General features: G+C 47.0%; 1 protein-coding gene and 1 non-coding gene across 2 annotated transcripts; one reads left to right on the forward strand and one right to left on the reverse strand.

The window, feature by feature from the left end:
* Positions 1 to 4,945: 4,945 nt before the first annotated feature.
* KRT32 (keratin 32) lies at positions 4,946 to 12,819 on the reverse strand. Its single transcript, XM_002827550.2, has 7 exons — positions 12,291 to 12,819; positions 11,527 to 11,609; positions 11,206 to 11,362; positions 9,713 to 9,874; positions 9,509 to 9,634; positions 8,262 to 8,482; positions 4,946 to 5,672 (listed from the first exon to the last, which is right to left on the reverse strand). The coding sequence occupies exons 1-7, from the start codon at positions 12,756 to 12,758 to the stop codon at positions 5,543 to 5,545; spliced, it is 1,347 nt and encodes a 448-aa protein (XP_002827596.1). The 5' UTR covers positions 12,759 to 12,819; the 3' UTR covers positions 4,946 to 5,542.
* Positions 12,820 to 13,388: 569 nt separating this feature from the next.
* LOC112129840 (U2 spliceosomal RNA) lies at positions 13,389 to 13,579 on the forward strand. Its single transcript, XR_002912185.1, has one exon. It is a non-coding gene; the product is annotated as a U2 spliceosomal RNA (small nuclear RNA).
* Positions 13,580 to 21,609: the final 8,030 nt, after the last annotated feature.

The following is a 21,609-nucleotide window of genomic DNA, read 5'->3' on the forward strand; positions in this document are numbered from 1 at the left end:
TTACTGCCTTCTGTTGTGAAAAGAAATGTTAAAGTTTTCTCTTTAGAGATGCCCCATTGAAAAGTTAGACTTTGTCCCTTGAGTGACTATCTGGCCTCTCTCTAGGAGTGGCATTGGCTCTAAGATGAATCGTCCTCTCCACTGACCTTCAATACCCAAAAAAGTAAAATTCTCTGATAAGAGCCTCAGGAATCCCTAAAGAGCAATAGAGCAAAGACTGCTAAGTTATTAGAACTAAAGAAAACTTCCAAGTACTAATTCAACCTTTCATGCTTCAGAGACCAGAGAAGGACTATGAGCTCCCCAGGGATGCCAAGCAAGTCAGATACAGAGCCAGGACTGGTCCCAGGGCCCCTAGCACATTCTGTTTCCTCTGCACCAAGATGGACAAGCTTTTTCTGTTTAAAAGACAGATGCTAAATATTTTAGGCTTTGCAAGTCGTATACTCTCTTTGCACTGCAACTACTTAGCTCTGCCATTGTAGCACAAAGCAGACATAGACAACAGGGAAATGAATCAAGCTCCAATAAAACTTGATTTACCAAAACAGGTAGCAGCTGGGTTTGACCTGTGAGCTGTAGTTGCCATCCCTGCTCCACACAGCACAGTGAATGAGGCTTAAAAATTGGATCCCTTAAGCATGTGGGAGACCTTCAGTCTGCTCTGGAGCCAGAGGGCTGGGCAGAGGGAGAGCACCTGGGAATGGATGGTGAACTCCAGGACTGGACACCGAGCCTCAGACACCAGGGCCTCCACTCTACCAGGGCATTTACACCAAGACTGGAAGTTCATCCAATGCTCTTAGAGCAAAGCAAAGCTACCCACATGTTGTTGTTGCTGCTGCTGCTGCTGTTGTTTCTGAAACTTGGGCTTCAGAATGGCTCCAAAATATGACTCAGCTGCCATTGTAATTGGGGAAAGTCAGAAGAGAAGAGAAATTTGTGGCCAACGCATGTTCTCTTTACTCAACATTCATCAGGCACCTACAATATGCCAGGCATCATGACAGGCATTTTTATAAGTATTATATCCCAACAACTCTGTGAAAAAGGTAGAATTACTCCCATTTCTAAAGGGGAGAAGACTGAGATGCATAGAGATTAAGAGTTCTGCCAAAATCACACAGCACATTAGCAGCAGAACTGGGGGTCTAGCCCAGTTTTTCTGAAGCCAAAGGCACTGATCTTCTCCATTAATCCAAGATGCTCATTGGTGACTTTGTTTACATATTATGATTAAGGGCCACTGCTATTTAAATATAAATTTGTCTTGATCAGTTGGGCAAAAAGACAGACATCAAATGATCTTAGGAACTTTCTGTTTAGCCGAATTGATATCATTGCATTCAAGTGTTATATTTTATGAAATACAGGCCAGGTGCAGTGGCTCACGCCTGTAATCCCAGCAGTTTGGAAGGCCAAGGTGGGTGAATCACCTGAGGTCAAGAGTTCGAGACCAGCCTGGCCAACATGGTGAAACCCCATTTCTACTAAAAATACAAAAATTAGCTGGGCGTGGTGGCATGTGCCTGTGGTCCTAGCTACTCAGGAGGCTCAGGCACAAGAATCACTTGAACCCAAGAGGCAGAGGTTGCAGTGAGCCAAGATCATGCCACTGCACTCCAGCCTGGGCTACAAGGCGAGACTCTCTCTCCAAAAAAAAAAAAAAAAAATGAAATACGAAAAGAATATTGTTTTATTATTAATGATTTTCCTGGTTATAGCCTGGAAGAGGCATATTCTTTTTTTGATCACACTCTAAAAGGTTTCCTAATATAGTGGTGAGGAAAGATTCATTCAGTGCAATTCAGAGTCCACACACAGCCCCAACTCCCAGATGCCAAACCCAACTCCTGGATCTTTCGGGAAGCTGTCGCCCTCTGGCCAGTCTTCCTTGAATGACAGTTCTGCCCATGGGCCCTCACTCTCACCCCCAGAAGAGGGTGCTTTGCACTAGGGCAGTGAGCAGCAGGGGTGAGGCCCAGACTCTTGAATAGCCTTGGGGAAAGTGGTGTCTTTAAAAAGCACACCCTTTTCTTTTCCAGTCCCACTCAGAGAGGATCCCTGATACCTGTGAGAGTTTCTCCAAAACGAATATGACAGAGGTTTTATGACTTGACCAGGGTCCTGCCTACATTTCCCTATAAACTCTTCCCCTATAAAGAGTTAATTAGATGCAAATGCTTTGATATGAGGAGAGAGTTCCTCTGAGAATCTCCATGAGTGGTACACTGAGTCCAGTTCCCAGGAGATCCCGGTGCTAGTGGGGGATAAATATCTCCCAAAGTCTATGCCCACGGCTTCTTCATCCATCAAATAAGAGACAGGCTAGGCAGGAGGGTAGCTCGTGACACCTCTGGCTTGAAGTACCATCCAGACACAGAAGATGATGGGCCTCACTTCCAGCAGAGGGGGGGTACTCCTGGCCCTGGGCTGTGGGCCTTGGTTTCATATAAAAAGCTTTAACAGGCATCTTGGGAGTCAGACAGGTCTTGGCAAGTGGGAGGGACACACAGGTGTGGGAATGGGGACCGAGTTGGACTGAAACAATATGCACTGGGGAAACGGAGACTCTGGAAGTCCCCAGGGGGTCCAGGGTCCAGGACTTCTGGCCCACAACTCCTGTGCAATCATTTCTGCTGAGGCTCTGGGCCGCAGCTCAAGGTCTTTGCTCTTACTGAGCCCAGTGCTCAAAGAAGGAGGAGATGCTGAGTTTGGTAGTTGCTAGTGATGCTTTTTAAGAGAACTATATTCCCAGGAAGAAGTTTCAGCTTCTCAGAGAAAATGTCTCCCTTCTTTGGGAAATGAAAGAAAAGGAAAGGGGAAATATGTATTAGCCTGAAATAATGATAAACCTAGGGTGCTTGGAGAAAGCATAAAGTGCTTGGAGAGACCTACGAGGCTTGGCGTCAAAACGCTTGGCTTCAATTCCCACCTGTTGGTTGTGTCTGTGAGCACATCTGTCCACCTCCCTGGGTCTGAGATGACTCCTCTGTAAAACTGGGAAAGCTGAGCCAGATCATCTGGAAGTCTCCTAGTTCTGACAGTCTAAGGCAGCTCTGTCCAGTAGAACTTTCTGCAGTGTTGGAAATAGTCCATGTCTGTGTTGTCTTATTTACTACCACTTAGCCACCTGTGACGAGTGCCACTCAGGTGAATGTTTCAGTGTATGCAGCCACATGTTGTTATAGGCTACCATATTGGACAGAACAGGTCTAGGATTATAGAACCAAAGGTTTGGTCTGTTTAGCGTGTTGTTTATCAAGCTGAGCACATTTCAGAAAAGTTTTGCACCGGGGTTGAAATTAAAGATTGCTGGTTTGCACGGAGTTATGAGAAAATCCAATTAGCCAGAAGCCCCTCTCTCTTGGCATTTCAGCTCCTTGAAATTTTACCCACCCATCAACCAGGAACCACAGCTTGCTGAGCAGTATGTTCATGTCTCTGCTGTCAGGCTAATGACCTTGTCTGCCAGGGATGCCTGCAGGATCATGTCTGGAGAGCAGCCTGCAGGCAGTTTCAGGATCCAATTCATTTTTCATCATTTCTTGGCAAGGCCAGAGGGAGGATACTTAATAGAAACATCATCTCAGCTCATTAAGGAAGATCAGTGTGTTTGGAGGGTGAGGTTCAGAAAGGTGTTCAAGATTCCTGTCCCCAGCTCTCTCCTCTTTACCTGCCATGGCCAATCCATTGCCATGTCAGGTCCATCACAGTGTCTCTTAGATTGATTCCTTATTTTTCCATGATCCCTGACATTGTCTTACCTGAGACCCTGTTAGCTTCTTCCACAGCCTATCCCCTCCTCTTAGCTATCCCGTCTGTGTTACTTGGTGAGACTTTCTAAGATGCCACTCAAGTCATGTCATCTTTGGGCTCAAATCCTGCAGCAGCCCTCCCACTGCCTTCAGGATACAGTCCAGAGTCCAGGCTCTTTGTGGGGTACCCAAGGCCCCCCTACTGTCTGATGCCTTTCTACCATTTGAGCTTCATCCCCATCAGCCTCTCACAGGAACTCACTGCTCCAGCCAGCAAGACCCCTTGAGGCCTTCCAAGCATGACCCCCTGCTCTCCTGAGGATCCCCACACACTTACTTGCCTATCTGGTGCCCTGTAGACCTTCTATTCAACCTCCAAGACCTATTTCAAATGCCACCAGCTACAAGAAGCCTTTCAGATCCTCTCAGCTTAAGACTCTCTCCCAATCTTGACTAGTGTTTACTCTTTCTGGGTAGGAATTTGGCAGTCAGAATGGTTAAAATAACACTGCTGTGCAGCTAGACTTGGGTTTAAGTCTTTGTCCTTGCATGTAACCTTCAACAACTAACTTGACCACTCTATGCCTCCATTTCTGTGTCTAAAATGGATACTATGCACACCTTACAAGGTGGTCATGAAAACTGCATAAGTTAATTTATGTAATATGCTCCACGCAGTACTTGGTGCATTATAAGTGCTCAAGAATTAGTAACCATTGCCATTATTATTATTATTACTGTTACTATTATATGGCCCTTATGAAGAAAGGAGTGGGGTCTTATGCACACAGGTAATTACAAGTGTTTGAATGGTGGTGATCACTTGCATTTTTTATACTCCCTGCACCCAGCTGTAGTTTGCAAATAGTGAGGACTGTGAATGTGAATTGGCTGAGCATCTCTAGAGCCCGAAGGCCTCAGTTTCAGTCTTGGGTCTGCCACTAACAAGCTGTGTAACTTTGGGCAAGTTTCTTAACTTCTCTGGGCCTCAGTTTCCGCATTTACAAAATGTATGAAATAATGATATATTTTTCATGGATTGTTGCAAGGATTAAATGAGGCATTACTAGCAATGTGTCTGGGAACTCTCCCCTGGATTAGCCAGCCTCTAATGCAGAACCTGCACCCAGTAGCTGCTCAGTGAAGATATTTTGAAAGAATGAATGATCCCATTGTACCAGCTGTAATGAGATTTAGGGGTGGGTTTATTATGGTATGATTCTCAATTACAGTAATTTGGCCTAGGTTTCTGGCATAATTATCTCCCTCCTCTCTTTATTCTTTTATTACTTGGCTCTAGAATAATTGATTAGTTTTAACCGGTTTATGGCATGCAGGCCTTTTTAGTGAACACCTCTCAAGCCTCTATGGAAGCAGAAGGAGCATAAAAATAAATTCAGAATTTGCCCACGTTCCTCTTAAGCCCAAATGAGTAGGATTGGCCTGTGGATGCAGCAGTGTAAGTGACAAACTGAGACAGACATGTTTGCAAGGCCATTGAGTGCAGCTCTATTTGCCAGTTAAATAAGAACACATGCTCTCTGAGGCAGCACAGACAACCAGAAACATCACCAAAGAGAACAGTTCACCCATGGAAAAAAGGGGCAGTTTTGAAGTAATGAGGGCTTAAGCACCCCCTGGAGTATCAGAGCTTGTTGCAGGTGATCCACGGTCCTGCTCAGGGTCTTCCTTGCTGGCCGGGGCTGGCCCTGCTCTTTTGGTGGCCACTGAATACCAGGCTGCCCAGCCCCAGGCCCTCCAGGATCCACCGGCACAAAGGGACTTCAGTAGCGGCCCTGGGGGCAGGGTGAGCAAGGCACGCCAACGGTGCGTGTCACACAGACGGTGCGGGGCACACGTGGGGAGGGCACACAGGGGGTGCAGGAAGGAGTGGAGCACGGGTTACAGGGCAGCCTACAGGAGAAAGTCACAGAGGGACAGGATTAGTAGAGAAGGCCCACTCGGCCACAGGTCCTGCCAATTCTCCCCTCGGATGCCTCTCGACCCCATCTACCGTGCTTTCTCTGCCCAGCCTCCCTGGTCCCAATCTCTGTCATCTTTGCCTGAGTCACCTCATGGCCTCCTAACTAATCTCCCCAACCCTGCTTGGGCCCCTCCTAACCACTGTGCACTTAGTAGCCAGAGCAATCTCCTACAGTCACAAATCCAATTATGTCCCTCCCCTCCCTAAAACCTTCAATGGCTTCCATTTGAGCTCAGGATGAAAAGCAGCTTCCTCTGGAAGCCATCATTCTCAGCAAACTAACACAGGAACAGAAAACCAAACACTGCATGTTCTCACTCATAAGTGGGAGTTGAAGAATGAGAACACATGGACACAAGGAGGGGAACATCACATACTGGGGCCTGTCGAGAGGTGAGGGGAGTGGGGAGGGAGAATATTAAAACAAATATCTAATGCATGCGGGCTTAAAACCTAGATGACGGGTTGATAGGCAACAAACCACCATGGCACATGTACACCTATGTAACAAACCTGCACATTCTGCACATGTATCCCAGAAGTTAAAGTAAAATAAAATAAAGAAAAGCAGCTTCCTTAATAGGACCTGCATGATCCTGCTCCCACCTCTTGCCCCAGCCTCACCTGATAGCTCCATTGCTCTGGGAGCTGCAGGTACTCTGACCTTCTTCCAGCTCCTGCAGGGACTGTACTGCTCAGGCCACAGGGCTTGTGCCCTGTGCCGTACATCTCTGGAACCCTCTTCCCTCTCCACTCACCTACATTTCTTCTCTTGTTTAAGAGCTCAACTCAACTGTCATGTCCTCCTTGAAGCCTCCCCCACCTCTCTGAGACAAAACCCCCATGGTACATGTATCTCCTTTCATCGTGAGTAGCAATCATTCTATTATGGTCTGTCTCCCCGGCCAAGCAGTGAGGCCAGCAGCCACGGACCCATGCCCACCCTGCATACCTCACATAGAATAGGCACCTAATAAGAATATTTGGATCAGACAAAATAATAAATGAATGAAGAATTAATACATGGTGAAAGGAAAAAGGATGATCTCAGAGACTGACAGGCATGCGCTCAAAACCAGGAACAACACACTGGACGCTGGATGGAAACCCAGTAGCTCAGAGAACCAACGGGAGGCCTGAGGATCATGTGCAACCTGAAATGTGTTCCATTTGCCTGGCACTATATATTTTCTTCAATTTGTTGAAAATACTTAAGAATCAGGAGAATTTAACATTTTTAAAAATCCAGATTCTCAGCTTCCCTGGAACTATTGGAAGATCAGCAATACTGGACCTGCTTCTCACACAGTAGAAGTGGCCCTGAGGGCATGCCACTGCCTGGATTGGACAAGGCAAGAGCTTTCTGCTTTTCTACCGTCTCCGTATGACCCACGTCATTCATGCATGTTAATGGCCTGGTCCTTGCAAATGTTTGACACAACACTTGCCCTGAAGTTATAGATTCTGAATGATGGAGAAGCAAGGCCAAATGTGGAATAAGAAACAGCTACAACAGTCATCAGCCCACCGGGTGTCCATGGCCCAGAGGTACCCTGCATTCAGACAGCCACCAAGTCCTGCTGATTCTACCTGCACAGTGTCTAGAGCTGATGCCTCTGCTGCCCTACCTCAGGCCCTCCCCATTGCTTACCTAGGCTGTGGCCAGGGCCTCCTGACAGTTTCCCTGCCTGGTTCCCCTCCCTCTACTCAGTTCTTCCTGCTGCTATCAGGGTCATCTTCCTGAAGAACAGCTTTGAGCTTGAGAGACATTTACTGAGCATCTACTATGTGCCACGTACAGGGAATAAAAATGTATTATAATGTTTCTGCATTCTAGATGTTTACCATCTAGTGGAGAAGACACACAGTAAATTCTCTCATTTCCTCCTCAAAACAATAGTAAGGCCTTACACTTGCCTATAAATTAAAGCCCTCCCTTCCCAGCATGACCCGTGTCATTCTCCATAAATGGGCCCCGGCTGATCTTTCCTGTCCTGCTCCCCACCAGGGCTCAGTTACACAAGGCTACCTATTGTCCTGCTGACATGCCAAAATCTCTGTTCTAAGAGGAATCGAGCTATGAGGTGAGGCTGGGGTAAGAGGTGGGAGCAGGATTGTGTAGGTACTATTAACAAAGCTGCTTTTCATCCTAAGCTCCGGACAGGCCATGACCTCCAGTCACCTGTCTGCCTATCTCCCTAAACATATGGAAATGACAGGAGGGCAAATGCCCTGTCTTCCTCTGTCTTGGTGTCCTCCATAGCGCCTGCCCCATGGTGGGCACTTAGAAGGAGCTTGCCAGCTTGGAATGAGACAGAATGGTCTCCGAGGGGCTTGGTTCAGGATGGCAGCATGAACACCACTGCCTGACTTCCTTCAGAGCATACCAGCTTCTTAATGGCTCCATAGTCAGGATGGGGTTCTAAACTGATGGTCCCTCAAGGGTAGATCCAGTTGCTTCCTATAACCTCCCAGAATCCCTGCCCATGTCTCTCTAAGCCTCAGCTGGGCCTGCATACTTGCAGTCCTCGCTCTCCAGCAGGCTCCGGTACGTGTTGATCTCGCCCTCCAGCCGGGCCCGGACGTCCAGCAGCACCTGGTACTCCTGGTTCTGCCGCTCCAGGTCAGCCCGGATCTCGGCCAGCTGGGCCTCAATGTTGGTGATCATGCACTGCATCTGGGCCAACTGGGAGCTGTAGCGGGCCTCACTCTCAGTCAGCGTGTTTTCCAGGGAGTCCCTCTAAGGCAAAGGAAGACATAACCATGAGGAGGGGAGCTGTTTACCATGGCCTGCTTCAGAAAGAACCAAGAAGAGCCAAATCTCCCTTTGATGCTGGAAATGAGCCCTCCCTACATCAGTCACTTTGGAAACGGAAGCCCAGAAAGGTCAAATGACTTGTTCAAGGGTAAACAGCTGGTACATTATGGAACCACAGTTTCTATTTGTAAATCTGATCCTAAATCCCTCCTTCCTTCTGCAACCTTTGTCTGGCTTCAGGCTTTGGATCTGAGATTTCCCAAGTACCTCCCTGCTGGCATCATTTAGAACAGTGGTTTTCAAACCTGGCTGCAAATTAGCGCCACATGGGAGCCATCAAAAAAATACCCATGACCGGCCAGGTGCAGTGGCTTATGCCTGTAATCCCAGCACTTTGGGAGGCCAAGGTGGGTGGATCACCTGAGGTCAGTAGTTCGAGACCAGCCTGGCCAACATGGTGAAACCCCATCTCTACTAAAAATACAAACATTAGCAGGGCATGGTGGTGTGTGCCTGTAATCCAGCTACTTGGGAGGCTGAGGCAGGAGACTCACTTGAACCCAGGCGGGGGCAGAGGTTGCAGTGAGCTGAGATCATGCCACTGCACTCCAGCCTGGGCAACAAAGTGAGACTCCATCTCAAAAAAAAAAAATACCCATGATCAGGCCCCATCTCCAGAGACTCTGGTTCAGTTGGTCCAGAGAAGAACCTGGGCATCATGATGGGTGATATTGAGATCCATAGGTTTGGAAGGGCAGGCTAAGCACAGAACAAGCCTTCTTGTGGAGTTGAGTTTGACAGTGTCCACCTAACCCATGTCTGATTTGAAACATCCCTCTTATCTCTGAGCTGGATCTCCGGAGAAACCTCCCTCCAGGAAAAGTCAACAGGATGAGCATCCATTGTGGCTGAAATCTGGGTCTCCTCTTCCTCTTTCCTGGGGACCTGCACCTATGCTCAGTACCGCCTAGGATCCAGAGGGAGGGGCGCCCACCCAGCAGCTCTCACCAGGCTGTGCTGGGCCTGCAGCTCGATCTCCAGTGTGTTGACTGTGCGTCTCAGGTCAATGATGTCTGACTGGTAGTTCTGAAGCTGCTCAGAGCTTGTGGCCACCTGTTGGTTAAGCTCCTCCATCTGCAGTTGGGGGAAGGAGAAGGCTAGAGTCCCTTCCTAGGGATATGGAGGAGGCCACCCCCACCGTGAGAGGCCCACCTGCATATTGAACCATTCCTCCACATCCCTGCGGTTGGCCTCCACCATGGCCTCGTACTGACACCGCATCTCCTCCAGCACCCTGGTCAGGTCCACCGGGGGTGCAGCATCCACCTCGATTTTAAGGCGATCCCCAAGTTGGCATCGAAGTGAACCGACTTCCTGAAAAGGCACAAGACCTCCAGAAAAGTGTGACAATCATAGGATCCCGGCTCACCTCCCCAGGGAGACATGAAAAGATGCAACAAAAGTTGCTAAAGATTGAAACATTAGATAGCCCCCAAGGACTGCAGTCAACTCAGCAGCATCCCAGTGCTCTTCAAACTCCAGCTGAATACCCCTGTGATGGGAACCTCACTGCAACACAACACTTCCTATCACTTTGGCAGAAGCCAAGAGCAGCACCCAGGTTTGTTTGATGCATTTGGGCTAAAATGGGAAACCGGTCCCCCTAGTATTCCCAGTCACCCTCCCTGCTTGTGTTCATCCTGGAAGAAGGGTAGCAGGAGCCTGGCTTAACTAGTTAAAGGCCTGAGTTAGGGCAGCTGCCTCCCAGGCTTGGCTGCCAAAGAGGGAAAGTTGTCACTGAGTCTGCCAGGATGTGTGATAACTTCTCATTAGTGGATTCTTGGTGCCGTTCCCAGTTCTCTGATTTGAGCGAGATGAGTCAGGAGCCCGAGGGTGCTCGGTGAGTACGTGGTGACTGATTGTTACTTTACACTTAAGCCTGAGGAAACCCAGCCAAGATTCAGAGGCACTTGTTCATTCAAATCCCAAGTCAGGAGGTTGAGAGTCAACCAGGGAGGAGGGAAAAAACACCATGGCTCAGGTGGGCTTGGCAGCACACAGGTGCCCAAAGCAGAGGGCTTCCCCTCCAAGAAACTTCAGGAGATAAGGAAAAATCAGAAAGTAAAGGGCTTCAGCTTGAGCATTTTATATGCAAACAGAAGGAAGGACAAAATAAGGATGGGGGCAAAAAGAGGAGACCACTGCAGCTCTACTCCCTCTCAGAAGAGATGGGACTGCTTCTGAGAGTTGAGCCGGGCAGAGACGGACAGGCCATTCAGTGTGAGATCTGGAACATAACTCACCCCGGCACCACTGCACCACTCTACCTCTGCTGTGTGGCTCTCGAGAGAAAACAAATGCAGTCACCACTAGTGAGGGCTTGGCAGTCACACTAGCCCAGGAAATGCAGAAGGGAAGGGGGCTACACTTCTGAGTGTTGACCAAGTGGCAGGTGTTTCATACCCATGCCTTGGGGATTTCCATGATCCATATCCTGTCCATTAAATCCTCACAATAACCCTGCGTGATCATGTTGTCCCCGTTTTACAGATGAGGAGGCTCAAGAAGATTCCATAAATTGGGCAAAGTCACTGAAACAACATGTGGCAGGCTTGGGAATTTCAACCCACGCCTAGCCAACCCTATACCCCACATTCTTCCCCCTCTGCTTCCCAGGGCCACTTCAGTGGGACTTCCAGCCTCACCTCCTCATGGTTCTTTTTGAGGCACATCAGCTCCTCCTTCAGGGACTCAACCTGGGCCTCCAGGTCAGCCTTGCACAGAGTGAGATCATCCAGGATCCTGCGCAGGCCATTGATGTCGGCCTCCACCAGCTGCCGCATGGCCAGCTCTGCCTCGTACCTGCACAAGGACAGGGTCAGCAATCAAGGGTGAAACAGAATGCAGAACTCAGGGAAGGCCTTAAACTGCCGGCACTTTCCAACCCTCCGTGAAACTAATGGAAAGTTGCCCCAGAGCCTATGAGGACAGGTCCTCCCCAGCTCCAGCCCCCCGGCTGAACTCACTTGGCCCTGAAGTCATCGGCAGCCAGTTTGGCATTATCAATGTTCACAACCATCCTGGCATTCTCTGCCTTGGTACACAGAATCTGTAGGCCAAGGCACATGGAGAGGGTTAGTTCAGGATGAGAAGAAGCAAGAAGAACCCAAATGAAGAGAAGACAGCAGCAAAGGTAGGATCCAGCAGCCCTGCAGCCATTCCTGCAGAAGGTCCTCTTCCCTGGAACTCTGGGAGATATTTAGTGAATTGCTAGTCCTTGGAGAACTTGAGATGTATTTTTTAAGAACCTGAAGCTTCGTAAATTCAAATTCCCCATTTTGGATGTGCCAAGCAATGTGGAAGGAAAGAATCTCATGTCTGAAGTCACTCATGTGACAGTTAGAAGGGTCTTTGACATTTACTGAAAACTCACCATGGACCAGGGGCTGTTCCAACCACTTGACCTGCATCATCTCATCAAATCCTTTTGACAACCCCAATAGATAACGACCATTATTATCCCTGTTTTACAGATGAGAAAACTGAGGCCTGGGGAAGGGATGGGACCCCCAAAGTCATGCAGTGAGGCAATGGTAGAACTGAGACTAGATCCCAGATCTCTCCACATGAAAGCCTCAGGCTGAGTGCTCAAATTATAAAATAACCCTATGCCCTAGGGAAGTCTCTTTGTCCTGAACATAGCTTAATAAGCTAATGAGATTCCAATCTGGAATGCCAGCTAGTCCAGATCCCTTCCCAGAGAGCCTGTTCACCTCACCGCTGCCCTCACCTTCTGCTGGAGCTCCTCAATGGTCCTGAAATGAGACTGGTAGTCAGGAGTCATGGTGAGCACCTGGGAGTGAGAGGCCTCTTGGATCCTGCTCTCCAGCTCTGCATTCTCCTGCTCCAGCTGCCGCACCATCGTCAGGTAACTGGCCAGGCGGTCATTCAGGAACCGCATGGTTTCCTTCTCATTGCCATTGAAGGCCCCTTCGCTGTACCAGCTGCCGGGGCCCATGGAGCCGGAGATGCCACTGGCTGCCTGGTGGGAACTGGATAGATAGGTTTTGGAGAGGCAGCTGGCTGGCCGGAAGGTAGTGGGCATGCAGACAGAAGGCAGGCATGCCATGGGCTTGCAGACATAGCCCAGGCACAGCTCAGGCCGGCAGTTCACGCCGCTGGAACAGACCGAGGCAGGCCGGGGGCAGCTCTTGAGAGAGGCTTGCAAGTTGTTGGTGACACAGCAGGAGGATGTCATGTTGGAGAGGCCGTTTCTCCTCAGCCACAGCTGCCTGGATGTCTGCAGACCCCATGCCGCCCGGGCCATTTTATGCCCTTGCAGTGAGGGGGCTCATGATAGAAATTCATCATTGGGTGGTGTTGATGTTTACACCCAGCCCCAGAGGAAGCTGCTAATTAATTTGTAATTTGGTTTCCAATAAAAGAGGCCAAACTTATCATTTGGCTAAAGCAGGAGTCTGGGTTCCTGTCATTGATCACCATGAGAGAGCTTCGGGACACATCTTCAAAGGGTCAGCCGCATGCCTGGGCCCTCATTACTAGGGCGGGCCCTCCAGGAGACTGCCACAACCCAGCCTGTGCCTCCACTGGATTTGCCCACTGCACCTCCGCCTGTTCTAGCCCTGAGAAGCCTGCAGGTCTGTGCAGCAGTGGCTGCCTCTTTTAATGAAAGCATTCCCAATGGGAAGAGCCCTGCCTATTTAACAAGGAAATGTGTGGATGGTAGAAACTGCTCCAATACTGGCAGCGGCATAAATCCAGCAGAAAGGAACAGGAACCTCAGAAACTTCCTAACAGACATCATCTTCCTGCCAAGGGGAAGAAAATAATATCAGTGGGGAGAGAATGAACTCAAGACATAGGCGTCATCACTTCTCAGCCTTTTGGCTAAGATCAAGCGTGGTATCTGTTCTTATCATCTTGATGTCTCATACGTCCTCCATCTGAGGACAACATATTAAATGGATTTTGGGAGCAGGGAGATGGCATAAGAGCTTGCTCTGTTCACTCTACATGTTGACCTGGTATTGCAGTACCTCCAGGAATGCTGCACCCCTTCAAAAGGCAAAAAAAAAAAAAGACCCAAACAGAAGCCTGAGAATCAGGTACATCTTTCCAGTTGGTCTCTTCCTCTTGGAAAAGTCCATATCATGAACATCTCCAGGTGGCAGCTGCTGTATCTTGACCCCCTCTGGACCATCCATTCAATTATCACTGCATTGTATACACAATTGTCAAGTGCTCAATAATTGTTTGTTGAACAGACTGAGATAGAATAGTTGGAACAAGTTCTACTTTTACTTTCTGTTGTGGCAAATGGGGAAGGCTCACTTCAGGATCTCAGACTATGGAAGCAGTGTGAATCTGCTCCCTTGGGAAAGGACGTTCTATAGCCCTGGAATGAGCTAAGCCAGGAGACAGGGAGCATATGTGCCCAACTATAGAAGCCCTGGGCATTCACTTAAGAAGGCAACGTGCTAGAGCAGTGATTTTCAGTCCTGGCTGCAAAAGCTGTGAACTTCACATTTAGTATGTGTGTGCTATATAGCCACTTTTCTATTCAGTAATCTTCTTGATATAATTTTGGGGTATAAGTACTTGCCTTATGTTTCACATATTCCCAGAAATGTCAGTACAAGAACAGGAAAGGGAAAATGCCACCCAGCTCATTCATTGCATAAGAAAAGGAGAGCATAGATAATGCTGCCTCTGACTTGCCATGCGGCCTTGGGAAAGTAATTTTGTCTCTCCAGACCTCAGTTTCCTCATGCCAACTGAGAGGGTCAGATCGAATACTCTCACAATTTGATTCTCTGCAACAACTATAAATTCCAGTACCTTGTCTGGATTACCTATTTAGAGAAGATTATAGCGTCAGATGGAAGGAGGTGTGATGGCAATACCAACTACAAGGGATGAGACTCATCAGGCCACCCTTTAGAATCATAGCCAGCACTTGTGGAATGTATATGAATACCAGGCATGGTGCTGAGTGCTTGGCATTAATTTGCCCATTTAATCCTCTCACCCAAAAACTATAATTATTATAATAAGGTGTTATCAGTGGTTCTCAGCATCAACCTGACTCAGGAACATGTTAGAAATATGAGTTTTCACCCTAGAAGAAAGTCTAGGCAATACCATTCAGGACATAGGCATGGGCAAAGACTTCATGACTAAAACACCAAAAGCAATTGCAACAAAAGCCAAAGTTGACAAATGGGATCTAATTCAACTAAAGAGCTTCTGCACAGCAAAAGAAACTGTTATCAGAGTCAGCAGGCAACTACAGAATTGGAGAAAATTTTTGCAATCTACCCATCTGACAAAGGTCTAATATCCAGAATCTACAAGGAGCTTAAACAAATTTACAAGAAAATAACAAGCAACCCCATCAAAAAGTGGGCAGAGGATATGAACAGGCATTTCTCAAAAGAAGACATTTATGTGGCCAGGAAACATGAAAAAAAGCTCATCATCACTGGTCATTAGAGAAATGCAAATCAAAACCACAATGAGATACCATCTCATGCCAGTTAGAATGGTGATCATTAACAAGTCTGGTAACAACAGATACTGGCAAGGCTGTGGAGAAATAGGAAAGCTTTTACACTGTTGGTGGGAATGTAAATTAGTTCAACCATTGTGGAAGACAGCATGGTGATTCCTCAATGATCTAAAACCAGAAATACCATTTGACCCAGCAATCCCATTACTGGGTATATACCCAAAGGATTACAAATCTTTCTGCTATAAAGACACATGCACAAGTATGTTTATTGCAGCACTATTTACAATAGCAAAGACCTGGAACCAACTCAAATGCCCATCAATGATAGACTGGATAAAGAAAATGTGGCACATATACACCATGAAATACTATGCAGCCATAAAAAAGAATGAGTTCATGTCCTTTGCAGGGACATGGATGAAGCTGGAAACCATCATTCTTAGCAAACTAACACAGGAACAAAAAACCAAACACCACATGTTCTCACTCATAAGTGGGAGTTGAACAATGAGAACACATGGACACAGGGAGGGGAACATCACACACCAGGGCCTGTCAGGAGATGGAGGGCAAGAGGAGGGAGAGCATTAGGACAAACACCTAATGCATGCGGGGCTTAAAACCTAGATGATGAGTTGATAGGTGCAGCAAACCACCATGGCACATGTATACCAATGCAACAAACCTGCACGTTCTGCAAATGCATCCCAGAACTTAAAGTAAAATTAAAAAAAAAAAAGAAATGCAGTTTTTCAGGCTCATCCCAGACTGGCTGAATCAGAAACTCTGAGGCTGAGGCTGGGATGCAGCAACCTGTGTTTAGTATGTCCTCCAGGTGGTTTGGAGACCCACTGAGATGGAGGAAGATACAGACATACCTCAGAGATAGTGCAGGTTCAGTTCTAGACCACCACAATAAAGCAAATGTCACCATAAAGTGAGTCACACAAACTTTTTGGTTTTTCTGTGCATGTAAACGTTATATTTACACTATACTATATTCTATTAAGTGTACAATAGCATTAAGCCCAAAAACAATGTATATAACTTAATTTTTAAAATGCTTTATTGCTAAAAATGCTAAGGATCATCTGAGCCTTCAGCAAGTTGTAATCTTTTTGCTGGTGTAAGGTCTTGCCTCAATGTTGATGGCTGAGGACTGATCAGGGTGATGATTGCTGAAAGTTAGGGTGGCTGTGGCAATTTCTGAAAATGAGACATCAGTGAAGTTTGCTGCATCAATTGATTCTTCCTTTCATGAAAGATTTCCCTGTAGCATGTGATGCTGTTTGATAGCATTTTAACAGTAGAACTTCTTTCAAAACTGAGGTCAGTCCTCTCAAACCCTGCCACTGCCTTATTAACTAAATTGGTGTAGTATTCCAAATCCTTTGTTGCCATTTCAGTGATGTCCACGGCATCTTCACCAGGAGTAGTTTCCCTCTCAAGAAACCACTTTCTTTGTTCATGAATAAGAAGCAATTCCTCATCCGTTCGTTTTGCCATAACATGGCAACAATTCAGTCACATCTTCAGGCTCCAATTCTAATTTTAATTCTCTTGCTGTTTCCAACACATCTATAGTTACTTCCTCTGCTGAAGTCTTGAGCCCCTCAACATCATACATGAGGGCTGGAATCAACTTTTTCCAAACTCCTGTTAATGTCGATATTTTGACCTCCTCTCCTGAATCACAAATATTGACATATAGAATAGTGAATCCTCTTCAGAAAGTTTTCAATTTACTTTGCCCAGATCCATCAGAGGAATCACTCTCTATGGCAGCTATAGCCTTATGAAATATATTTCTTAGGTAATAAGACTTGAAAGTCAAAATTAGTTTTTGATCCATGGGTTGTGGAATGGATGTTGTGTTGGCAAACACAAAAACATTAATCTCCTTGGACAGCTCCATCAGGGCTCTTGGGTGATCAGATGCATTGTCAATGAGCAGAAATATTTTGAAAGGAACCTTTTATTCTAAGCAGTAGGTCTCAACAGTGGGCTTAAAATAGTCAGTAAACCATGTTATAAATAGATGTACTGTCATCCAGACTTTGTCGTTTCATTTGTAGTGCACAGGCAGAATAGATTTAGCATCATTCTTAAGTGCCCTAGGATACTCAGAATGGTAAATGAGCATTGACTTCCCACTTGAAGTCATCAGCTGCATTAGCTCCTAGCAAGAGAGTCAGCCCATCCTTTGAAGGCTTTGAAGGCAGACTCCTCCTGTCTAGCTATGAAAGATGCCTCCTCCCTAAACTTCATCATTTCTAGCTTTTTATTTAAAGGGAGAGACCTGCAACTTTCCCTTTCACTTGAACTCTTAGAAGCCACGGTACAGTTATTAATTGGCCTAATTTCAATATTGCTGTGTCTCAGAAAATAGGTAGACCCAAAATAGGGAGAGAGATGGGGGAATGGCCAGTTGGTGGAGCTGTCAGAACGCACCCAACGTTTATCAGTTAAGTTCCCCATCTTATCTGGGCATGGTTTGGGGCTTCCCAGAACAATTACAACAGTAACATCAAAGATTACTGATCACAGATCACCATAACACATACAATAATGAAAAAGTTTGGCCAGCCACGGTGGCTCACACCTGTAATCCCAGCACTTTGGGAGGCTGAGGCGGGCGGATCACTTGAGGTCAGGAGTTTGAGACCAGCCTGGCCAACATGACGAAACCCCGTTTCTACTAAAATTACAAAAATTAGCCAGGCGTGGTGTGCCTGTAATCCCAGCTACTTGGGAGGCTGAGGCACGAGAATCACTTGAACCCGGGAGGCAGATGTTGCAGTGAGCCGAGATCACGCCACTGCACTCCAGCCTGGGCAGACAGAGCGAGACTCTGTCTCAAAAAAAAAGAAAAAGAAAAAATTTGTATTGTGAGAATTACCAGAATGTGACACAGAGACACATAAGCACATGCTGTTGGAAAAATTAGCACCAACAGACTTGCTCTAGACAGAATTGGCACAAAACTTGAATTTGTGAAAAAAAAAAAACCACGATATCTGGGAAGTACAATAAATTGAAACTCAATAAATCAAAGTGTGCCTGCATATATTTTAACAGCTGTCACCAGAATTCATCTTGCAGGAAAAAAAAAGTCTTTACTTGGGAAACTACATTAAGAAGATCTTGGGTTAAAAGGTGGGACCCTAATGCCTTGATTTGACTGGTAAGACATCACAGGGAGAAAGGAGAGAAGGATTTGAAGTTCACAGGACAACCCTGGAAGGAAGGAATGAGGAAGAGAGAGACAGGAACCAGGAGCAGGGGCTCCAGGATGATGCTGAGAGGCTGTCGCTGTGAGGTGCAGTCCCAAATGCCAGCATAAGCAGAGTTTTCCGTTGTGAAGGAAAGACCAGGTTTCATCTAAGAGCAGATTGAGGCCAGGTGCGGTGGCTCACACCTATAATCCCAGCACTTTGGGATGCCCAGGCGGGCAGATCACGAGGTCAGGAGATCAAGACCATCCTGGCTAACACGGTGAAACCCCGTCTCTACTAAAAACACAAAAAAATTAGCTGGGCATGGTGGCGAGCGCCTGTAGTCCCAGCTACTTGGGAGGCTGAGGCAGGAGAATAGCGTGAACCTGGGAGGAAGAGCTTGCAGGGAGCCAAGATCGCCCCACTGCACTCCAGCCTGGGCCACAGAGCGAGACTCCGTCTCAAAAAAAAAAAAAAAAAAAAAAAAGAGCAGATTGATAAAGGTAGTAGCAGCAGCATCCAAAGTCACAGAAGACCACAGTTCCAAGCAATATGCCAGATCTGGGGTATGTCATGGAGATGGAGAAGTAGGGTCTGGGAAAGGTAGCCACAGAGAAAGTGGGGCACTGTCAGTTCTCAGGCCCAGGTCTGGCTGATCCGAAGACTTTCCACTGTACCCCAACCTCTCTGGGGCCAGAGCAAACTATCAGGAAAATAAGTTTAGGAAGAGAAGAGAAAGGGATGCAAAGAATCCAGGAGGAAAGGCCTGTTTCAACAAAAGCAGATAGGATGTGTGTCACAGCCTGGGCCAGCACTGTCTCCCTCCATTCATTCCCCTGCAGAAAACCAGAGGCTCCTTCTTTGGGGAAAAAAAAAAATACTCCAGAGAAAAGACTTACAGAAACTGAACTGAGGTTGTTGTACCATGCAAAAAGCCAGTTTGCCAACCTGCCCATCCACGTAGCACCTTCTATGAGCTTTTTAGTGTCTTGTCATAAAATATAAACAAAAGGATGACCAGATACTTGAAGGAAGCTTCCAATATTAAAGACAAAGTAAAACAAGCAAACAAACAAAACAGTAAAAAAGGAAATTGAAGAAAACAGAAATAATGCAGAATCCAAAACTGTATATATATATATTTTTTTTTTTTAAATAACCTCAGAGTGGGAGAGATGTATATACATAGCAGTTATAGCCATGAAACAAGAACTAAATGTTATAAAACAGGAGCAAACAGAGAAGAAAAAAATGACTTTTTGGAGAAAAAAAATAACAAATTTAAAATGTAGTTCAAAAATTTGAAATCGAAAGAGAGAAATGGCAGAACTGAGAAAGTCAAAATCATAATAGGGACCAGACCTGGTGGTGCTAGCGTCTATGTCAGAGCTGCCCTGAGCCCCCTGCACTCCCAACTGTGTTGCCAAAAGTTCCTCTACCTGACAAATGACCTCTCAACCCTGGCTGCATGTTCAAATCACCCAGAGAGCTTTCAAAAATCCCAGTACCGAGTCATATCCCAGACCAACTAAAGCAGAATTTTTGGGGGTCAGAGCAGTCATCGGTATTTTTTAAAGCTCTCCAGGTCATTCCAATGTACAGGCAAGGTTGAGAACTTGTAGTTGAATGGAATCAGCGTTATAATTAAAAAGCACAAGCAAATGAAGTAAGTAATAATTAGAAGTAGGATTACACATGATTTAGTTAGCTACATCTTGGAGGAAGCTAGGATGGGTTTGGAAAGGATTTGTGCCACAGAGAATGCCATAAAGAAGGGCGTGACCTATACACAGCAGAGTTAACCGAGCCCATGTGCTCCAGACAGCATCCACGTGCTGCTGGCCATGAGGCTTCCCGCTGACCTTGCTCAGAGTTGGAATTAGATAATGAAGCATGTAACTGCATATTCACTTTAGCTGTCCTGGTTTACCGGGAAGGAAACGTCAGAAATGAAACCCTGGCCAGGGAAATGTGGATGCCCGGCCTCATAGCAATCCAGTTGTCCAGCTGGAAGGGAGAGTTGGTAGTGATGAGCCATCTTCAAATGCCCTGCATATGCTGGGCAAAGCATTCTCGGTCTCACTTCACAGCATAAGTGTCATGTTCTCTATTTAACTGAGGCTCAGAAAGGGACAATGACCTGCTAAAGCTCCCACAGGTAGTTAGTGGTGTGTGGGGATTTGAACCCAGGTCCATCTGACTCCACATTCGGAGCCCACGTTTATTGCACTAATGTCAAGGTCCTCTTCAGCCAGTCTCCTGACACCATTGAGATAGAAAAGAAAAAAAGTGGCAAGTGAGCATCCTTCCAGTCCCATCCCAAGGCCCCCCTCCTACACAGACCAGTCCTCCCCTGGCAGCTAACACACCCTCTGGCACAGGGGCATGCTTTGTAAGGGTTTGTTGAATGAAGTGAATGATCCTGAGGCGACCACCCCTTTCCGGTGCCTACGCCTCACCAAAATTAGCCAAGGGGTTCCAAAAAGACCAACACGGAGGTGATGCCAGATGCCAGGAGCAAGGTGGGGCTGGGAGCAACCAAAGGCCCATGCCCTCTTTGCAGGGGGCTAGAAAGGAGAGGATTCTGTGTTCAAATCAGAGTGAACTATAGCAGATGTCCTTAAGGGACAAGAGTCTCTGGCTTGCCTTAGTCAGCATCTTCCAGCCACCTGCTCTCCCCCTTGGATATGGCTACAGCTCTCTTAACATCACTGAAGCTCCTTAGCAGGTGCTCTCAGCATCTTATGAGGAGCACATGCCAACTGGGAACGCACATCCTCGTTTTTTGCTCAGAAACTTTGGTCTTGGGCCTTCTCTCTTTCCTGCTGGGATTAAGGGAACTTGCTATTTGCCTTGCCTGTTTGGGAAGGACATTCTGGACACAGATGAGAGCCTTTGGGTCAAGCTGCTGGGAGCTCTCACACCCATCTGAGGAGGGCTCATTGTACACCTCACCAGATGCCAAGAGCACAGGAGCACATGCATGAGCCTCCTAAGGACAAGAGCCTTAGCGTTCGGGATCGAAGCCCTGAAAGCGAGCTCACGCTCCGTCTCCTGCTTATGACGGGCTGTGGGTTGTTAAGGGGGTTGCTGAACTTGGAGAGCTGCGTGAAAGGGCTGCAATGGAAGGGGGCTTATGTAAATGCACCCCTAAAAGTACCCTGGGAGGGAGACACCCTATTGCCGGTCTTACAAGGACCACAGACAAGAGGCTGATAAAGTGGCCTAAAACCCTCCCTGTTATGCTGATCTCAGTTTCCATCTCAGTTTTGTCCCTCCCACTCTGGGATCCCCAGGTGACCACGTGTACTAAGAGGGATTCCAAAGCGGTCTGAAAACACCTGGCACCACACTGGAATCTT

This window comes from Pongo abelii, chromosome 19 (assembly GCF_028885655.2).
Source record: "Pongo abelii isolate AG06213 chromosome 19, NHGRI_mPonAbe1-v2.0_pri, whole genome shotgun sequence".
NCBI lineage: Eukaryota > Metazoa > Chordata > Mammalia > Primates > Hominidae > Pongo > Pongo abelii.